Genomic DNA, 18,560 nt, shown 5'->3' with positions numbered 1-18,560 from the left:
AATTCCTCAGGATTTTCTCTGGTCCTTTCTAGTCTTTGTTTCTTTGGTCTTTTTTTTTTTTTTTTTCTTTTCTCCCCTCAGAGATTTCCCCTTAAAATTTCTTGCAGGGCTGGTTTAGTGGTCACAAACTCCTTTAATTTTTGTTTGTCTGGGAAACTTTTAATCTCTCCTTCTATTTTGAATGGCAGCCTACTGGATAAAGAATTCTTGGTTGCATATTTTTCTGAGTCAGCACATTGAATATATCCTGCCACTACTTTCTGGCCTGCCAAGTTTCTGTGGATAGGTCTGCTGCAAACTTGATCTGTCTTCCCTTGTAGGTTAAGGACTTTCTTTCTCTTGCTGCTTTCATGATTCTCTCCTTGCCTGAGTATTTTGTGAATTTGACTATGATATGCCTTGTTGATGGTTGGTTTTTGTTGAATCTGATGGGAATCCTCTGTGCTTCCTGGATTTTGATGTCTGTGTCTTTCCCCAGGTTAGGAAAGTTTTCCACTATGATTTGCTCACATAACCCTTCTACCCTTTTTCCTTCTCTTCATCTACTGGGACCCCCTATGATTCTGATATTGTTCCTTTTTAATGAGTCACTGATTTCTCTGATTCTTAAATCATGCTCTTTTGCCTTAGTCCTCCTTTTTTTTTTTTTTTTTTTTTTTGAACGTTTATTTATTTTTGGGACAGAGAGAGACAGAGCATGAACGGGGGAGGGGCAGAGAGAGAGGGAGACACAGAATCGGAAACAGGCTCCAGGCTCCGAGCCATCAGCCCAGAGCCCGACGCGGGGCTTGAACTCGCGGACCGCGAGATCGTGACCTGGCTGAAGTCGGACGCTTAACCGACTGCGCCACCCAGGCGCCCCAGTCCTCCTCTTTTTTATCTGCTTCATTATTCTCCGTAACTTTGTCGTCTATATTGCTGATTCTCTGCTCTGCCTCATCCATCCTTGCCGCCGCAGCATCCATCTGTGATTGCAGCTTAGTTATAGCATTTTTGATTTCATCCTGACTAGCTTTTACTTCTTTTTTCTCCTCAGAAGGGGATTCTAATCTATTTTCGATCCCAGCTCGTATTCTTATTATCATGATTCTAAATTTTGTTCAGACATCTTGCTTGTATCTGTGTTAAGTCCCTGGCTGTTGTTTCTTCCTGCTCTTTCTTTTGGGGTGAATTCCTTCATTTCATCATTTTGAAGGAAGAAAAGGAATTAATAAGGTAAAAAGTTAACATTAAAAAATTAGAAACAACACACACACACACACACACACACACACACACACACACATACACACACACACACAAATCAAATAAAATGATTCTAGATCCTAGGTGTGTTTTGATTTGGGTGTTGAAAGGAGCTTGATAGATTAAAGAAAAAGGAATTTAAAAAAAAGGAAAACTTTTGAAAATTTGAAAAAAGGAATACAAAGAAAGAGAATAAAATGAAATGATGGAAGTAAAATAGAATTTGAAATATTACAAAAAAAGTAAAAACTATAGTAGAAAAAATTTAAAGAAAAATATAAAAAAATTTTTTTAAAATGTTTATTTATTTTTGACAGAGAGAGAGAGACAGAGCATGAGCGAGGGAGGGGCAGGGAGAGAGGGAGACACAGAATCCAAAGCAGGCTCCAGGCTCCAAGCTGTCAGCACAGAGCCTGATGTGGGGCTTGAACTTACAAACCGTGAGATTGTGACCTGAGCCAAAGTCAGACGCTCAACCAACTGAGCCACCCCGGTGCCCCTAAGGAAAAATATTTTTAATAAAAATCAAAAACAGAGATAAATATTTTCTCTTTCTGCATTAAAGAAAAAGAAATGAAAAAGAAAAAAAAAACAAAAATTGAATAGACAGACCAGCGAACAGACTTAAATATGATTGAAATTACATTGTTTTCCCCTAGAAGTCAAACTAGGAAGCACTTTATAGTCCGTAAATGAAGCAGGCGGAGAGACGTGTTCCGAAGAGAGGTTGGCCCAGTTGGGTTGGGCTTAGTGTAACGGCTCCATTCTCCACTAGATGGCGCTGCTTAGCTTACTGGGGCGGATTGTTGCGGTGCTTGTAGGTGAGTATGCGCATGTGCGGGAGTGGTCAAAATGGCGTCACGCAACTACTCGGTCTCTAGTATTTGAACTCCGTTCTCCCCGACCAGCAATCGCACACCTGTCCTTTGTCTCCGGCTTTCGTCCACTCCCCGCTTTTACACTGTCCATGACCAAGCCGTCAGGTTGCTAGGCAGCACCTCCCTCCTGAGTTTTATCTCAGATGCGGCTGTGTTTCCCGACCCCTCACTTCTGAGGGACTGCGGTTTTGACCCATTCTGCCCCTCTGTAGGAGGGTGTCAACGAGCAATGGCCAGTGCCGGCTGCACCCAGGAACATTTATGGGACTGTACTGCTGCTGATGCCCAGAGACTGAGGCTGGGCTCCAGCCCGCCCCAGAAAAAGTTCATGCAATCGTGTAGCCGCAGCATTTCAGGGATTATGGAAAATCACAACACGCATCTGGCACCAGGCTTCACCGCCAACGACCTTGTTCCAACACCGGTGAATGTGGTTGTTCTTCCAGGCCCACTGGGGCCTTTTCCTGTGGGGGGCCACACATCTACCAGATGTCCTCCCAGCAGGGGAACCGCCTCTCCCCATGTGGCCTGAAGACCATTGGACTTCACTCTGCTCCTGGGGATTCGCCCTTCCCACCAGAGCACCACCAGGTATTGAGCTGTGGAGTTTCAGGCTCTGCACTCCCGTTTATAGAGTCTTCATGAAACTTAAACCCTCTCCTTTCTCCTTTCTCCCTTTTCGGTCCCTGAGGCTGTTTCCACTTTTCCACTTTCTCTCCAGCTGATTTTGAGGGAGGTGATTTTCCTGTAATCTCCCTGGCGTCTCCATCCTCGATCTGCATGCAAAAACAGCTCCCTGCCCCTGCAGCTTCTCTCCAGTTCACCTCTCTGCGCTGCATACCTGCTGATTTCTGTGGTTCAGGTTGTGCAGATTGTTGTGTTAATCCTCAAATCAGTTTTCTAGGTGTTCAGGATGGTTTATTGTTGATCTGGGTGTATTTCATGGACGCAGGACACACACACACACACACACAAAACTTCCATGCTGTTCTGCCATCTGGGCTCTGGACTAGGTTTTAAAACAGATACATTGTTAGGGGAACCTGGGTGGCTGAGTTGGTTTAAGCATTCGACTTAGGCTCAGGTCATAATCTCATGGTTCATGAGTTCAAGCCTCACATCAGGCTCTGTGCTGACAACTTGGATTCTAGAGCCTGCTTCAGATTCTATGTCTCCTGCTCTCTCTGCCCCTCCCCCACTTGTGCTCTGTCTCTCTCTAAAATAAATAAGCATTTAAAACAATCCATACATGTTGTTAAATGAAAAAATCTGGATGCTGAGCACCGGCTATACAATATTATCATTTTTGAGTGTGTGTTGGGGGTGTGATTTCCCAGAGATGCATAGAATATTTCTGGATGGATTTGCAAGAAACAGGTAAGAGGAGCTGCCCCCTGCTTCTCCCCACTGCCCCCAGAATAGGCTCTGAGGCTGACAGCATGGAGCCTGCTTGGGATTCTCTCTTTGCCCCTCCCATGCTTATGCTCTCTTTTTCTTGAAGTAAATAAACTTTAAAAAATACTAGATATAAGTTACATAGATAAGCAAAGATATGAGGTCTCTGGATAGGGAGAAATTATGAACAAAGTCATAAAGCATTAATAAAAGACACTAAAGAAACCTAATAAGTACAAGGATAAAGCATGTTCATAAAAAAAATTCAGTATCCTAAAGATGTGAATTCTCCCAAACAAATCTATACATTTGGTACAACTGGAATTGGTACAATCTATACATTTGGGGCTCCTGGGTGGCTAAGTCGGTTAAGTATCTGACTTCAACTTAGGTCATGATGTCACAGCTCGTGGGTTCGAGCCCCGCGTGGGGCTCTGTGCTGACAGCTCAGAGCCTGGAGCCTGTTTCAGATTCTGTGTCTCCCTCTCTCTCTGCCCCTCCCCCACTCACATTCTGTCTCTGTCTCTCAAAACTAAAACATTAAAAAAAAAAGTCAGTTTTTACAAAGAGGAGATGGTAAAGGAGGGGAGGAGTCAAAGTCTTCAACTTAGTTAAGGAGAGACTTTATTATGAGGAATATAAACATCAGTTTCTAATAATAAAGTACTCACACACGGAAATATGAGTGAAGCATCTGAACAAAGTCATTACTTAAGTCTTGCCAATGGTCCAATTATGCAACAAGCTGACACCCTCAGCTGTGTTTAGTCTCTATGATATCAACAATTCTTTGTGTAGAAGGTAGATGCAGAAGCACCGGCTGACAAGAGTGTATGCCGGTCATTCATAGCAGGGAGTGAGCAAATGTGCACAGGTTGGCACCACAACTGCTGACTGGTAAAGTTCTCTTGGCTTGCTTGCTTGCTTTTTTTTTTTTTTTTTTTTTTTGAGAGAGAGAGAGAGAGAGAGAGCAGGTGAGTGAGTGGCAGAGAGAGAGAATCCCACAAGAGGCAGAGAGAGAAAGAGAAAGAGAAGTGGGGCTCACCAGAAGCAGGGTGCTTGATGTGGAACCTTGACTCACAAACCATGAGATCATGACCTGAGCCAAAGTCAGATGCTTATTGGCTGAGCCACCTAGACTCCCTCCCTTGGCTTTCTAAAGGTATGTGGGAAAGAGAGAAAGAGACAGAGAGGGAGGGAGGAAGGAAGGAAGGGAGGAGAGAAGGAGGGAAGGAAGGAAGGAAGGAAGGAAGGAAAGAAAGAAAGAAAGAAAGAAAGAAAGAAAGAAAGAAAGAAAGAAAGAAGGAAAGAAGGAAGGATGTGGTAATGAGTTGAGAAGATCATTCCATTATTTTCCTGCCCCAAACCTTTCTTAAAGCTTCCTTCACATCTTTGTTTCTCAAAGAATAAATAAGGGGGTTCAACATTGGGATTACCACTGTGTAGATCACGGCCACCATGCGGTCTTGAGTCAAGGAGTAGCTGGACCTGGGGCGCAGGTACATAAAAAGTGTTGTGCCATAGAAGAGGCACACAGCAGTGAGGTGGGAAGCACAGGTGGAAAAGGTCTTGAACCTGTCCTGGGCTGAGTTCATTCTCAGGATGGTGATGAGGATTAGGAGGTAGGAGACCAAGATGGTGAGGGTGCAGCTCAAAAGGTTGAAACCAGCAAAAATGAAAAGCAAGATCTCACACAGCGAGGTGTCCACACAAGACAGAGACAAGATAGGTGGTCCATCACAGAAGAAGTGAGTGACTACATGGGCACCACAGAATTTCAGACTAAAGATACAGCTTGTGTGGATAAGAGAATTGAGAAATCCTGCACCGTAGGAGCCCACAATGAGAGACAGGCAGATCTCAGGAGACATAGTGAGTGGGTAGAGTAGGGGGTTACAAATAGCAGCATAGCGGTCATAGGCCATGGCAGCAATGAGATAGCACTCACTGGTGGCGAAACCTGCATAGAAGAACATCTGAGCCATGCAGCCAAAATAGGAAATCACCTTCCTCTTGGCCAAGAAGTTCACCAGGGTCTGAGGGACAACCGTGGAGGAGTAGCAGAAGTCTAAGAAGGAGAGGCTCTTCAGGAGAGAGTACATAGGTGTATGCAGAGGGGTGCTCACGTGAATCAGAAGGAACATGATGAGATTTCCCAGCAGAGTGATGGTGTACATGCCCAGGAATACCATGAAGAGCAACCTTTGGAGTTGGGGGTCCCTGGTGAGGCCCAAGAGCTCAAACTCAATCTCTTGGCTCAGGTTTGCCCCTTCCATATTTCTCCAGTGCTCTGGTGTGTAAAGAGGGGACTACCAGAAATGATGTGGAACCCTCAGGGGCTCTCACTGGATTTAGTTCTGCTTTGGCTAAGGACAGCCTTCTGAAGACTGGTCTCGCTGAAAAAGTCCTTTGTAGCTGGAACTCAGTCATAGAGAGGGTCTTCTCTACTTGGTTGATTGGATAGTCTGTAAGCATTACTAGAGCAGCAATGAAAAATAGAAAAGCAACATATACCATTTGGTCTTTCAGCGACCTTAAGAAGTTCTCAATAATGAAGCAGTTACTTACCAAATATTTGTTGACAGTCTTCCATATGCTTAGCTCTGTGTTCTTGTCAGCAATACAAAAGTGTCTGACTTTAGGGAGCTTATATTCTAGAGATAGTATATTTTGTGTTAAAGCACTCAGGCTCTGGCATCAGACTACCAAGTTTCCATGCTGGGACCTCACCACTAACTAGCTGTGTAATCTTGGGAATGTTACTTAACCTCTCTGATTTCAGTTTTCTCATCTGTAAAATAGGGATAATGGCACTAATCTTAAAAGACTGTTGAAAGAATCCAATGAACTAATCCATGCAAAGGCACTTGAACAAAGCCTGGCAGGCTAAGAAAGTTCAAAGAATGTTAGCTTTGATTATTCTCACAAGAGAGACAGACCTAGCACATAACTAAATATGATAAATAAAATGAAACAATGACAAAATTTGGCAAGCAACCCACCACCAAACAATACAAGACAGAGACACTTGTACTAAGCAGGAGTGACTGAACAGGCCTTCAGAGGATCCTGAATATTCTAGGGGAGTTAGGGGTGATTTCTTGGCTCAGCAATAAAATTGCCTCTGTGAACTTGGCACAAGCCAAACCCTACTGTGAGTTCTCACAGTGATGAGGGTTGGGGATGTGGAGACATGGGGATGATGTAGGGCTCTGAAGAGCAAACTGAGACTTTGCTCTTGGGAGCGTCCTTTACAAAGTCACCAGTCATTGCCAGGAAACAGGTTCATCCTGGACTCAGAAGCCATTGGAGCCAGAGGGGAAGGAACAGCTCTGTAAAGCTCTGTAAATAAAATGCCTTTCCTACTCAAAGAATGAACGAGGCCATGGGTGCACTACCTAAATAAACACCATACTATTTTCCCCTCCGTTGGCTGCTCTGCCACCATGTTCCTGAATTACCTTTGGGTTCTGGAGTCAGTTAAGTCAGTTAAGAGCTCCATGGTCTTAGGTGAGGACACTCAGCTGTGAAGACTTTGAAGCCAGATGTAATTGGGTAAGACAGAAAAGTGCGTAAGTGAGCCCCCTCCTCCTGCCCTGAGGAGTGTATGTGAATGACACCACGGAAGATATTGGGAGGATTCGGGAGAGGAGAGCTGAATTCAGCAGGCAAAGATTCTAGTTTATCCCACTAGCAAAGTTCCCAGAATCATCAAACTACCAGGGCAGGAGAAGATTCTAAACATATGAACAACTAACTCTGACTGTCAAGTAGGTAATGAAGGCGCTGTGGCCATTGATAGAGTACTGTGAATGGTGACAAGAAAGCATTGTAATGCCCAAAGAGCTCACACACTCTACTAAAGCTGAGATGCTCAAAATATAAGAGGGCAAATTTGAACACAGAGCATTGGTAACTTCTTTTAAAGCACATGGAGCATAACTCCGTGATAGATTTGATGTCACTGAGGTGTAACATTCAGCCATTCTTAACCCAATAGCTGCTAGTTTGTAATACACCCCATTATTTCAGGAATGTGCGCAGCCCTAGATTTGGGTTGCAAATGTCACTGGCTCCATTGGTTTCAAAAGCCAACCCAGCTTCAAGGCAAATTACAAGGACTTCAGAGAAGTGACTAAAAATCTCAGGATGGAATAACTTACAGGAACTTCAAGGAAGTTGAGAAGTGGTTGTTAAGAGTGGAATAGGACTTCTTGAGATCCAGCTTTGCATCTTTCCTCAATAGACTGTTTCAGTGTGGGTAACTGGTCAAGTATCTCTGATTCTGTGATTAAAAGGATGGACAAAAGCTAAGTCAAGTAGGAATGTGACCAATTATCAGGAGAGCATAGATGAGGTCCAGAGGTGGGATGGGATGGGGTAGTGTGGTAGGTAATACAAGGGATAGCTGATCAGAGGCTCCAGGTTTATTACTCGCTTTAAGTCCACTCTCTCTCTTCCTCTCTGCTTTCCCCTCTTATCTCTCTTCTCCACTCTGCACTAAATTCAAAATTATTCTGAACATAGAGAGTACACCAAGCGAGGGATTGTGAAGAAATTGACATCTCTGACAGTTTTTCAAAGGATGCTGGAATAGCCTCTATTTCTGTTGGCTACAGTTTGTACCTGTGAATGAAAACTAGGAAGAAAACTTAAGGGTGGTCTTATCATATGGAAATAGGCTGGGGAGGGGAGTGTCTAGGAGTGAGAACCAATACCTTGGGTCTGTAGGTGAGGGAGGAGTAGGCAAGAGGCTTTATTTACTCTTGCCTCTTTGCCCTCCTCCCTGGGATAGCAGAGCAGGAGCACAGACAGAGAAAAGGCTGCCAAAGGAAGCAGCTAGTGCGTCTCTTTGAGCAATGATGACCCCAAACAGTGGTTCTTAAACATTAAGGTGCCCTTCCCAAGGTTCACTGGAGGAGCTTGCTATATGTGCAGATCCAGGTCCCAACCTCAGAAAATTTGATCCTGTGGGCCCAAATCTGGTGATTCTGAAACAGGTGATCTCTGAACCACACTTCAAGAAACACTAAACCATAGGGTACCTGCAGGAACAGACAGATCCTCCTGAGCCACATATAAATAGCCTTTTCTAACCTACTGGAATCCTCTGTGTCCTGGAAAATCAGCCCGTGGGTAGGATAGTTGTCTTGGTCATTTTCTTCCTAAATGTGTATCAATAGTCATCAATTTCCAGAAATCGAAGTATTACCTGATGATAATCAAACACCAGAAGAATTTCCTCCTTCAGAGTTGCTTGACATGTTCTTAAGCAAATACTTTATTTCAAGTAAAGCATATGACTTGATGGCAAAGCTATTATTGCTCTGGGGGTCAGAACACAAGCCTTCAGTAGAAAAACCATAAAGACAAAACCAGATTTACTGGGTACATAGACTGAATCTGGAGATCCGAGATGCTACTGACTTTAACCTCTCACGTGGTGATGGGAGGAAGACAGCCCTGTTCCCCAAGGCATCCCCTCAACTGATCCTGTCCTGAGGAGAGACATCCCTTCCCCTGGGCAGCCTAGTAGCTCACAGCTGGGGAGGATGATGTGTTCACCGATGAGGGTTTAGGAGGCAGCTGAGGAAGTGAGAATAATTGGCCCCAGGTAGACCCATTAATGTGTTGGCAAAGTTAGTAACCTCTCCAAGAGCCTCTATCCTGAGGAATAATAAGGTGATTGGGAAACTGGGAATGGAGAGAATGGATCCACATGAGATCCCTACCAATATGTTCATCATTAGCCCCCAAAGACTGTTCTCTATTGACCCTAAACTTAACTCTTATGTAATTATTATCTGTACTTCCAGTACAGTGGAAGACGAAGTATTCTTGGTGTTCTTGTATGCTATTTTACCAATGTATACTGTAACCTAGACTGCGGCTGAGGACCTTCCTGTCCAAGATCATAGTAAAATTAAAGATGTATACTAGTTTCCAAATATTTGGGGATTTTCCAGGGATCTTCCCATTATTGATTTCTAATTTAGTAGCATGTGGTCAAAGAACACACTTTGTATAACTTGAATGCCTGTGAATTTATTGTGACTCATTTTATGGCCCAGAATATGTTCCATCTTGGTGAACACTCCATGTTCACTTGAAAAGAATGTATATTCTGCTGTTCTTGGGTAGAGTGTTCTATAATCATCAGGTCAGCTTGCTTGATAGAGTTGTTCAAGTCTACTATATCCTTTTGGATTTTCTGCCTACTTGTTCAGTCAAGGATTGAAACGGGAGTATATTGAAATCTCTAACTATAATTGTGAGTTTGTTTATTTTTCCTTATTCTTTACTTTTTGCTTCAGGTATTTTGAAGTTTCTTTATTAGGTAAATAAACATTTAAGATTGTTATGTCCTCTTGATAAATTTACCCACTTATTATAAAATTACTTTCTTTGTGCCTGCTGATACTTTTTGCTGTGAAATACACTTTTTCCGATAGAAAAACTGTCACTACAGTTTTGATTACTACTAGAATGGTATATCTTTTTCATTACCTTTACTCTTTTTATTTGCAACTTTTCTGTGCCATTATATTTGCAGAATTTCCCCAAGCAGACCTGAAATCTGGGTCTTTCTAGGATGATGATATGCCTGGAAAACTGATTTCAGATGTACCTTGTCACACAGTAAACATTCAGTAATGTTTTCAGGCTTTACCAGAAAAGCTGGTATGGACTAGGCAAAAATCAAACAAACCCCCTCAAAGGCAACTTTGTGAAGAATGGGGTAATATCCTCACCCCAATCAGATGCTATCATAGGCAGCTGAATACCTTAATGGAGACCTGAAAGCCAGGGATACTTGTCCCATTGATAGAATGCTTCTGTGTCTTCTCTATGCAGGTATCATTTAATTCATTTCTCATATCCTTTATTTATGGTTAAGGAAGTTGTGTCCTTTATTTGAGTCTGTTGGCCTGTCACTCATTAAAATCATTTTGAGAACCAACACTCAAAGTTTTAGGTGTGGCCTTTGTAAACATCATATATCTGGAATTTTTTCTTTTAGCCATTCAGAGTATCTCTGTCTTTATGTTGGTGAGATTGGGGGGTTTTGGTTCTTGGCTTTTTTTTTAGTTTTGGGGGCTTTTTGATATACATTGAATTTATTTTTACATCTCACTTTGATTTTTCTATTTATCATACTTTTTCCAATTTGCTTCCCTCTCCCATTCTCTGACTTTATTTTTATTTCCTTTTGGGTTAAATTTTATTTAGTTTTTTAAGGTTTATTTTTATGTTTGAGAAAGAGAGAGAGCATGCGTGCAAGTGAGGGAGGAGCAGAGAGAGTGGGGGGCAGAGGATCTGAAGCAGGATCCACACTGACAGCAGGAAGCCCAATGCAAGACTCTAACTCACAAACTGAGATCATGACCTGAGCCAAAGTCAGACTTTCAACTGAATGAGCCCCAAGTGCCCCTCTTTGTTTTTCAGTGTACTTTTTCCCCCTTCCACTGATTCTTCTCTTTCTATTAGTAGCTATTCTTAAGTATTTAACAATAATATTTAGCAGTCTATCAGATATGCTTAAACCCATGAGTTTATAATGATATGTAAGTAAATTGGTTGATCACTGGGTTAGTTACCTATTGCCATACAACAAATTCTCCCCCAACTTAGTTAAATCAATAAATTTATTATTTTATGCTACTTGGGAGTGATATACTGTAATTTCCACAATATCCTATTGGTTACACTGGTTGGCCCTATTCACTGTGAGAGTGGACAACACAGGGGTATCAATACCAGGACGTGAAAATCTTTGGGGCCATCTTGAAGACTGGCTATCACAATCTGCCCTCTGGCCCTCAATGATTCATGTCCACCTTACATGCAAAATACACTCATCTGCTCTCAAGGCCCTCCACAGTCACATCTCATTACAGTGTTAGCTCAAGTCCATGATCACATCATCCAAATCAGGTACAGGTATAGATGAAATTCATTAGGTAGAGTTACACAGCATTTCTCCTGTACAATTCCTCTCAGTCATAAGACTGATGAGCTAAACACACAAGTTACATCTGGCTTCTACACTCACAACATACAATGGCAGGACAGAGATGGGATAACTACTATAGAATAAAGATGGGGGGTAAGGGAAGGTAGGTACACAAAAGTCATTGAGTCATAGAAATTCTGAAAGCCAGTAGGCACTTGTTGGCAATTCCTTGATTAGGATTCAAGTCCTGGGAAATTCTCTGTGGTGTCTGGCTCCACCTCTGAGATCACGGTTCTGCTCACTGAACTCTCCTATATATGAAAACTAGCTTGTGTTTGTGGCTGAGTAGTTTTCGTGGTTTGCTTCCTGGCTGAAGAAGTTTGGCGAATCAAAACACTTCGTTTTATTTTTTACTGTTCTACAGCTCAAGCTGGTAGTGGTTCTGCCACTATTATTCTCTTAAAAACTTCTCTGAATCTTACTAGGATTTGTCTGCTAGAAAAAAAATCACATTAATACATGTCTTTGAGATAACTGTCTTCCTTGAGCCTCTGCTGAGACTGCTGAGGCACAATACCTGTGAGCTTTTTAGAAACCCTATTGTTTGACTGAACTAATCTCTGAGGTACCACCACCTTGGATCTTTATATGGTCTTTTTTTTCTTTTAAGATAAAAAAATTTGTTATTATTTTTTCAGCTTATTTATTTATTTTGAGAGGGAGAGCGAGCAGGGGAGGGGCAAAGTGAGAGGGAGAGAGAGAATCCCAAGCAGGCTCTGCACTGTTAGTGCAGAGCCCAATGTGGGACTTAAACTCACAAACCATGAGATTATGACCTGAGCTGAAATCAAGGGTTGGATGCTTAACTGACTAAGCCACCCAGGCGTCCTGTATCTTTATATGGTCTTAACAAAATTTACTGTCTTCTTCAACTTCATCTTGAGACAATGCCGTCCTGAGAATGCCTTAAGTTTTACGTTTCCCACTTGCCATTTGTTAGTGTTAACTTTAAATCCTAAATAGGTATGGACCAAACAATAGAGGTCCAAATGCACAAATCAAAATCTGATAGATATGAAATAAGTAGATAAGTCCACAATCATAGTTGGAAATTTCAATATCCCTCTCTAAACACTGTATATATCTACGAGATTATAAACACGGACATGGAGGGACACCTTGCTGGCTCAGTTGGTAGAGCATGTAACTCTTGATCTCAGGGTCATGAGTTTGACCACCACCTTGGGCTTAGTGCCTACTTAAAAAAAAAAAAAAGATATGGAAAATCTGGATCACACCATCAGCCAATAGGATCTTATTGAAATTTATACAGCACTCCACTAAACAACAGAATAGGCATACTTTTTAAGCATCCGAACATACACCAAGATGGATCATATCCTGGGTCATAAAACAAACTTCAGCAACTCTAAAATACTTGAGAGGTGTCTGGTGGCTCAGTCAGTTAAATGTCCAACTCTTGATTTTGGCTCAGGTCATGATCCCAGGGGCATGGGATCAAGCCTCATGTTGGGCTCCATGCTCAGCATGGAGCCTGCTTAGGATATTCTCTCTCTCTCTCTCTCTCTCTCTCTCTCTCTCTATCTCTCTATCCTCCCTGCCATTCTCCCCCACTCCTTTTCTCACTCTCTCTCTTTCTCAAATAAATCAAACAAAATAATCGAAATAGTACAGAATATGTCCTCTAATCATAATCGCAACAAACCAGAAATAAATAAGAGAACAGGAAATAGGAAAATATGCAAACACCTGAACTTTAAAGAAAACAAATATGAATAATTTATGGATAAAAAAGAAGACTCAAGGAGAATCAAAATTACATTGAACTGAATAAAAATTAAAATACAACATATTAAAATTTGTGGGAAACAGCTAAAGCAGAGCAGAAAAATACATTTATAGTAATAAATGCTTATATCTTAAGAAACTAAAAAAGAGCAAAACAAACCCAAAGCAAGCAGAAGGGAAATTATATGGGGAAAAACAGAGCTTTCCCCCTAAGGTCAGGAAAAAGATAGGGATGTCCACTCTCACCACTGTTATTCAACATAGTATTGGAAGTCTTAGCCTCAACAGACAACACAAAGAAATAAAAGGCATCCAAATTGGCCAGGAGGAAGTCAAACTTTCACTCTTCACAGATGACATGATACTGTATATGGAAAACCCCAAACATTCCACCAAAAAACCAAATGCACAGAAATCGGTTGTATTCCTATACACCAACAATGAAGCAACAGAAAGAGAAATCAAGGAATCGATCCCATTTACAATTGCACCCAAACCCATAAAATACCTAGGAATAAATGTAACCATAGAGGTGAAAAATCTATACACTGAAAACTATAGAAAGCTTATGAAAGAAATTGAAGAAGATACAAAAAATGGAAAAAGATTCCATGCTCCTGGATAGGAAGAACAAATATTGTTAAAATGTCAATACTACCCAAAGCAATCTACATATTCAGTGTAATCCCTATCAAAATAACACCAGCATTCTTCACAGACCTAGAACAAACAATACTAAAATTTGTATGAAACCAGAAAACACCCCAAATAGCCAATGTAATCTTGAAAAAGAAAACCAAAGCAGGAGGCATCACAATCCCGAACTTCAAGATGTATTACAAAGCTGTAATCATCAAGACAGTATGGTACTGGCATAAAAACAGACGCTCAGATCAATGGAACAGAGTAGAGAACCCAGAAATGGACCCACAAACATATGGCCAACTAAGCTTTGACAAAGCAGGAAAGAATATCCAATGGAATAAAGACAGTCTCTTCAGCAACTGGTGCTGGGAAAACTGGACAGCGACATGCAGAAAAATGAACCTGGACCACTTTCTAACACCATACATAAAAATAAACTCAAAACTGGAGCACCTGGGTGGCTCAGTCAGTTAAGCGTCTGACTTCAGCTCAGGTCATGATCTCACAGATCATGAGTTCGAGCGTCACCTTAGGCTCTGTGCTGACATCTCAAAACCTGGAGCCTGCTTTGGATTCTGTGTCTCCCTTTCTTTCTGCTCTCCCCCTGCTCACATGCTGTCTCTTTCTCAAAAATAAATAAAGATTAAAAAAATAAACTCAAAACGGATGAAAGACCTAAATGTAAGATAGGAAGCCATCAAAATCCTTGAAGAAAAAGCAGGCAAAAACCTCTCTGACCTCAGCTGCAGCAACTTCTTACTCAACACGTCTCCAGAGGCAAGGGAAACCAAAGCAAAAATGAACCATTGGGACCTCATCAAAATAAAAAGCTTCTGCACAGCAAAGGAAACAACCAGCAAAACTAAAAGGCAACCAACGGAATGGGAGAAGATATTTGCAAATGACATATCAGATAAAGGGTTAGTATCCAAAATCTATAAAGAACTTATCAAACTCAACCCAAAAAACAAATAATCCAGTGAAGAAATGGACAAAAGACATGAATAGACACTTCTCCAAAGAAGACATCCAGATGGCCAACTGACACATGAAAAAATGCTCAACATCACTCATCATCAGGGAAATACAAATCAAAACCACAATGAGATACCACCTTACACCTGCCAGAATGGCTAACATTAACAACTCAGGCAACAACAGATGTTGGTGAGGATGCGGAGAAAGAGGATCTCTTTTGCATTGATGGTGGGAATGCAAGCTGGTGCAGCCACTCTGGAAAACAGTATGAAGGTTCCTCAAAAAACCAAAAATAGAAATACCCTATGACCCAGCAATTACACTACTAGGTATTTATCCCAGGGATACAAGTATGCTGTTTCCAAGGGACACATGCACCCCAGTGTTTATAGCAGCACTATCAACAATAGCCAAAGTATGGCAAGAGCCCAAATGCCCATTGATGGATGAATGCATGAAGAAGATGTGGTGTGTGTGTGTATATATATATATACACACATATACATACACACACAATGGAGTATTACTTGGCAATTAAAAAGAATGAAATCTTGCCGCTTGCAACTACGTGGATGGAACTAGAGGGTCTGACTTCAGCTCAGGTCAAAATGCTAAGCGAAATTAGTCAGAGAAAGGCAGATATCATATGACTTCACTCATATGAGGACTTTAAGATACGAAACAGATGAACATAAGGGAAGGGAAACAAAAATAATACAAAGACAGGGAGGGGGACAAAACAAAAGAGACTCATAAATATGGAGAACAAACTGAGGGTTACAGGAGGGGTTGTGGGAGGGGGGATGGGCTAAATGGGTAAGGGGCATTAAGCAATCTACTCCTGAAATCATTGTTGCACTATATGCTAACTAATTTGGATGTAAATTTAAAAAATAATATTAAAAAAATAAAAAGGGAATAATAAAGATAAGAGCAGAAAAAATGAAATGGAAAATAGAAAACTATAAAAATCTGAACAAAATGTGGCTCTTTGAACAAATCAACCATCTTAATAAACCTCTATCAAGACTGACAAATTAAAAAGACACAAGTTACCATATCAAGATTGAAACAGTAGATAATCACTACAGAGCCCACAGACATGAAAAGAATCATAAGAGCATAGGTCAAACAACTCTACCCATATAAATTCAACAACTTAGATAAGATGGATCAATTCCTAAAAAATAAAAACAATTATAAAAATCGCTCAATACAAAATAGATAATAGGTAATTGGGTTCCTAGTGTTAAAAATCCTTACAAATAAATCTCTAGATCTAGATGGTTTCAGTGGCTAGTTCCACCAAATGTTTAGAAAAGAATTACACCAGTTCTACATAATCTCTTCAAGAAAATAGAATCCTTTCCAAATCACTTAATGGAGGCAGTATTACCATGATATCAAAGCACACCAAACCCAAACCAAAAACCAGAACAACACACACACACACACACACACACACACACCCCCTCATGAATATAGACACAAAAGTCTGCAACAAAATATTAGCAAACAAAATCTAACCATGTATATAAAAAGAATTATGCACCATGACTAAATGGGATTGATTCTGGGGATGCAAGATTGGTTCAACATTTGGAAAGCAGTCAATAGAATCCACCATATTAATAGGCTAAAGAAGAAAGTCACACAATATCATCTAATGCACAAAAAACACTTGACAAAATTCAACACTCATTCATGGGAGGAAAAAAAACAACTTCTCAAAAAGTTAGGAGTAGAGGAAAATTAGCCTAATAAAACCTACAGCTAACATCATACTTATGGTAAAAGACTGAATACTTTTCCCTTTAAAAGTAGGAACAAGGCAGGATATCTGCTCTTACCATCCTTATACATCATTGTACTAGAAATCCTAGCCAGTGTAAGAATGAAAGAACAGGAAACAAAAGGCATCCGTACTGGAAAGGAAGAATTATAACTATCCCTTTTTCCAGTTGACATGACTATCTAGGCAGATGAATCCACAAAATTCTCAGTGAACTGAGAAATTTCCTTTCTCAAAGAAGCTACCAACAAATTAACCAACAAAACTCCTAGAATAAGAGTTCAGTGAGGCTGCAAGATACAAGATCAAGATATAAAAATAATAAAGTGGAAGGAATCATTCTAACCAATTTTAAGACAGTTTTATCCAATTTTACAGTTAACAAAAACATGGTATGGACAGGTGGATAAATACATTGATCAATGGGACAAAATAAAGAACCCAGAAATAGAACTTACACAAATATGCCCAACTGATTTTTGACAAAGGTGCAAAAACAAGTCACTGGTAGAATGATAGTCTTTTCAACAAATGGTGCTGGAGCAATTGAATAACCATAGGTAAAAAATAAATTAAAAAAAAAAAAACTTCAATCTAAACCCTACATCTTATACAAAAAATAACAAAGTGGATCATAGATGTAAAAGAGGGGTGCCTGGATGGTTCAGTCGGTTATTTGTCCGACTCTGGGTTTTGGCTCAGGTAATGATCTCACAGTTTGTGAGTCTGCACTGACAGCATGGAGCCTGCTAGGGATTCCCTGTCTCCCTCTTTTTGTCCCTCTCCTGCTCAATATAAATAAACTTAAAAAAATGTAAATGAGGAGGCATCTTTGAGGTAGACACCATGAGCAAAGCTCATGCTCCCATGTTGGAAAAATTTATAGACAAGAAATTATCATTGAAATTAAATGGTGGCAGATGTCCAAGGAATATTGCTGGGGTTCGATCCCTTTACGAATCTTGTGATAGATCAGTGTGTGGAGATGGCACTAGTGGGCAACAGAACAATATTGGAATGGTGGTAATTCAAAGAAATAGTATTATCATGTTAGAAGTCTTGGGACAAGTATAAACAATGGGTGTGTTTACCGGAAGAAACCAACTGCTTCCACATGTCCCCTCTCCTAGCACCTGTTTTACTACAAAATAAAAATCAGGCTATGCATTTTCTTATTGAACTTTTTTTTTTTTTTTTTGCTAAATAAACGTTCATAATAGTCAAAAAATGTAAATGATAAAACTATAAAGTTTATCAGAGAAAACATAGGAGAAAATCATCAGGACCTAGTTCTTGGTAAACAGTTATTAGAAATGACACTTAAAAGCATGATTGGGGTGCCTGGGTGGCTCAGTCAGTTAAGTATCCAACTTCAGCCCAGGTCATGATTTCACTGTTTGTGAGTTCGAGCCCCGCGTTGGGCTCTACTGGCAGCTCAGAGCCTGGAGCTTGCTGGATTATGTGTCTCCCTCTTTCTGCCCCTCCCCTACTAGTGCTCTCTCTCTCTCAAATTTTTTTTTTTAAAAAGCATGATCCATAAAAGACAAAAATTGATAAACTGGACTTCATCAAATTTAAAAACATTTGCTCTACAAAAGGCTCTGCTAAGATGAAAAAACAAACACAACCGCTATCAAAACAAAACAAAACAAAAACACCAGCAATCTTCACAGAGCTAGAACAAACAATCCTAAAATTTGTATGGAATCAGAAAAGACCCCAAATAGCTAAAGCAATCCTAAAGAAGAAAACCAAAGCAAGAGGCATTACAATCCCAGACCTCAAGATATATTACAGAGCTGTAATCATCAAGACAGTATAGTACTGGCACAAAAACAGACACTCAGATCAATGGAACAGAACA

At 40.7% G+C, this 18,560-nt stretch overlaps 1 protein-coding gene and 1 pseudogene across 1 annotated transcript; one reads left to right on the top strand and one right to left on the bottom strand.

The window, feature by feature from the left end:
* Nucleotides 1-4,858: 4,858 nt before the first annotated feature.
* Nucleotides 4,859-6,208, bottom strand: OR5AU1 (olfactory receptor family 5 subfamily AU member 1). The gene has a single exon (XM_025920018.2). The coding sequence runs from the start codon at nucleotides 5,792-5,794 to the stop codon at nucleotides 4,859-4,861; it is 936 nt and encodes a 311-aa protein (XP_025775803.2). The 5' UTR covers nucleotides 5,795-6,208.
* Nucleotides 6,209-17,359: 11,151 nt separating this feature from the next.
* On the top strand, nucleotides 17,360-17,848 carry LOC112856236 (small nuclear ribonucleoprotein G pseudogene; annotated as a pseudogene).
* The last annotated feature ends 712 nt before the right edge of the window (nucleotides 17,849-18,560 follow it).

The sequence above is a fragment of the Puma concolor genome, chromosome B3 (assembly GCF_028749965.1).
Source record: "Puma concolor isolate L17-30 chromosome B3, mPumCon1.1.hap2, whole genome shotgun sequence".
In the NCBI taxonomy this organism is placed as follows: domain Eukaryota; kingdom Metazoa; phylum Chordata; class Mammalia; order Carnivora; family Felidae; genus Puma; species Puma concolor.
Note: the sequence above shows the minus strand (reverse complement) of the source record. Positions and strands in the feature narration are given on the sequence as shown.

Excerpts from the sequence above, each read along its gene's own strand:
- OR5AU1 (XM_025920018.2), bottom strand. The coding sequence starts at position 5,794 with ATGGAAGGGGCAAACCTGAGCCAAGAGATTGAGTTTGAGCTCTTGGGC.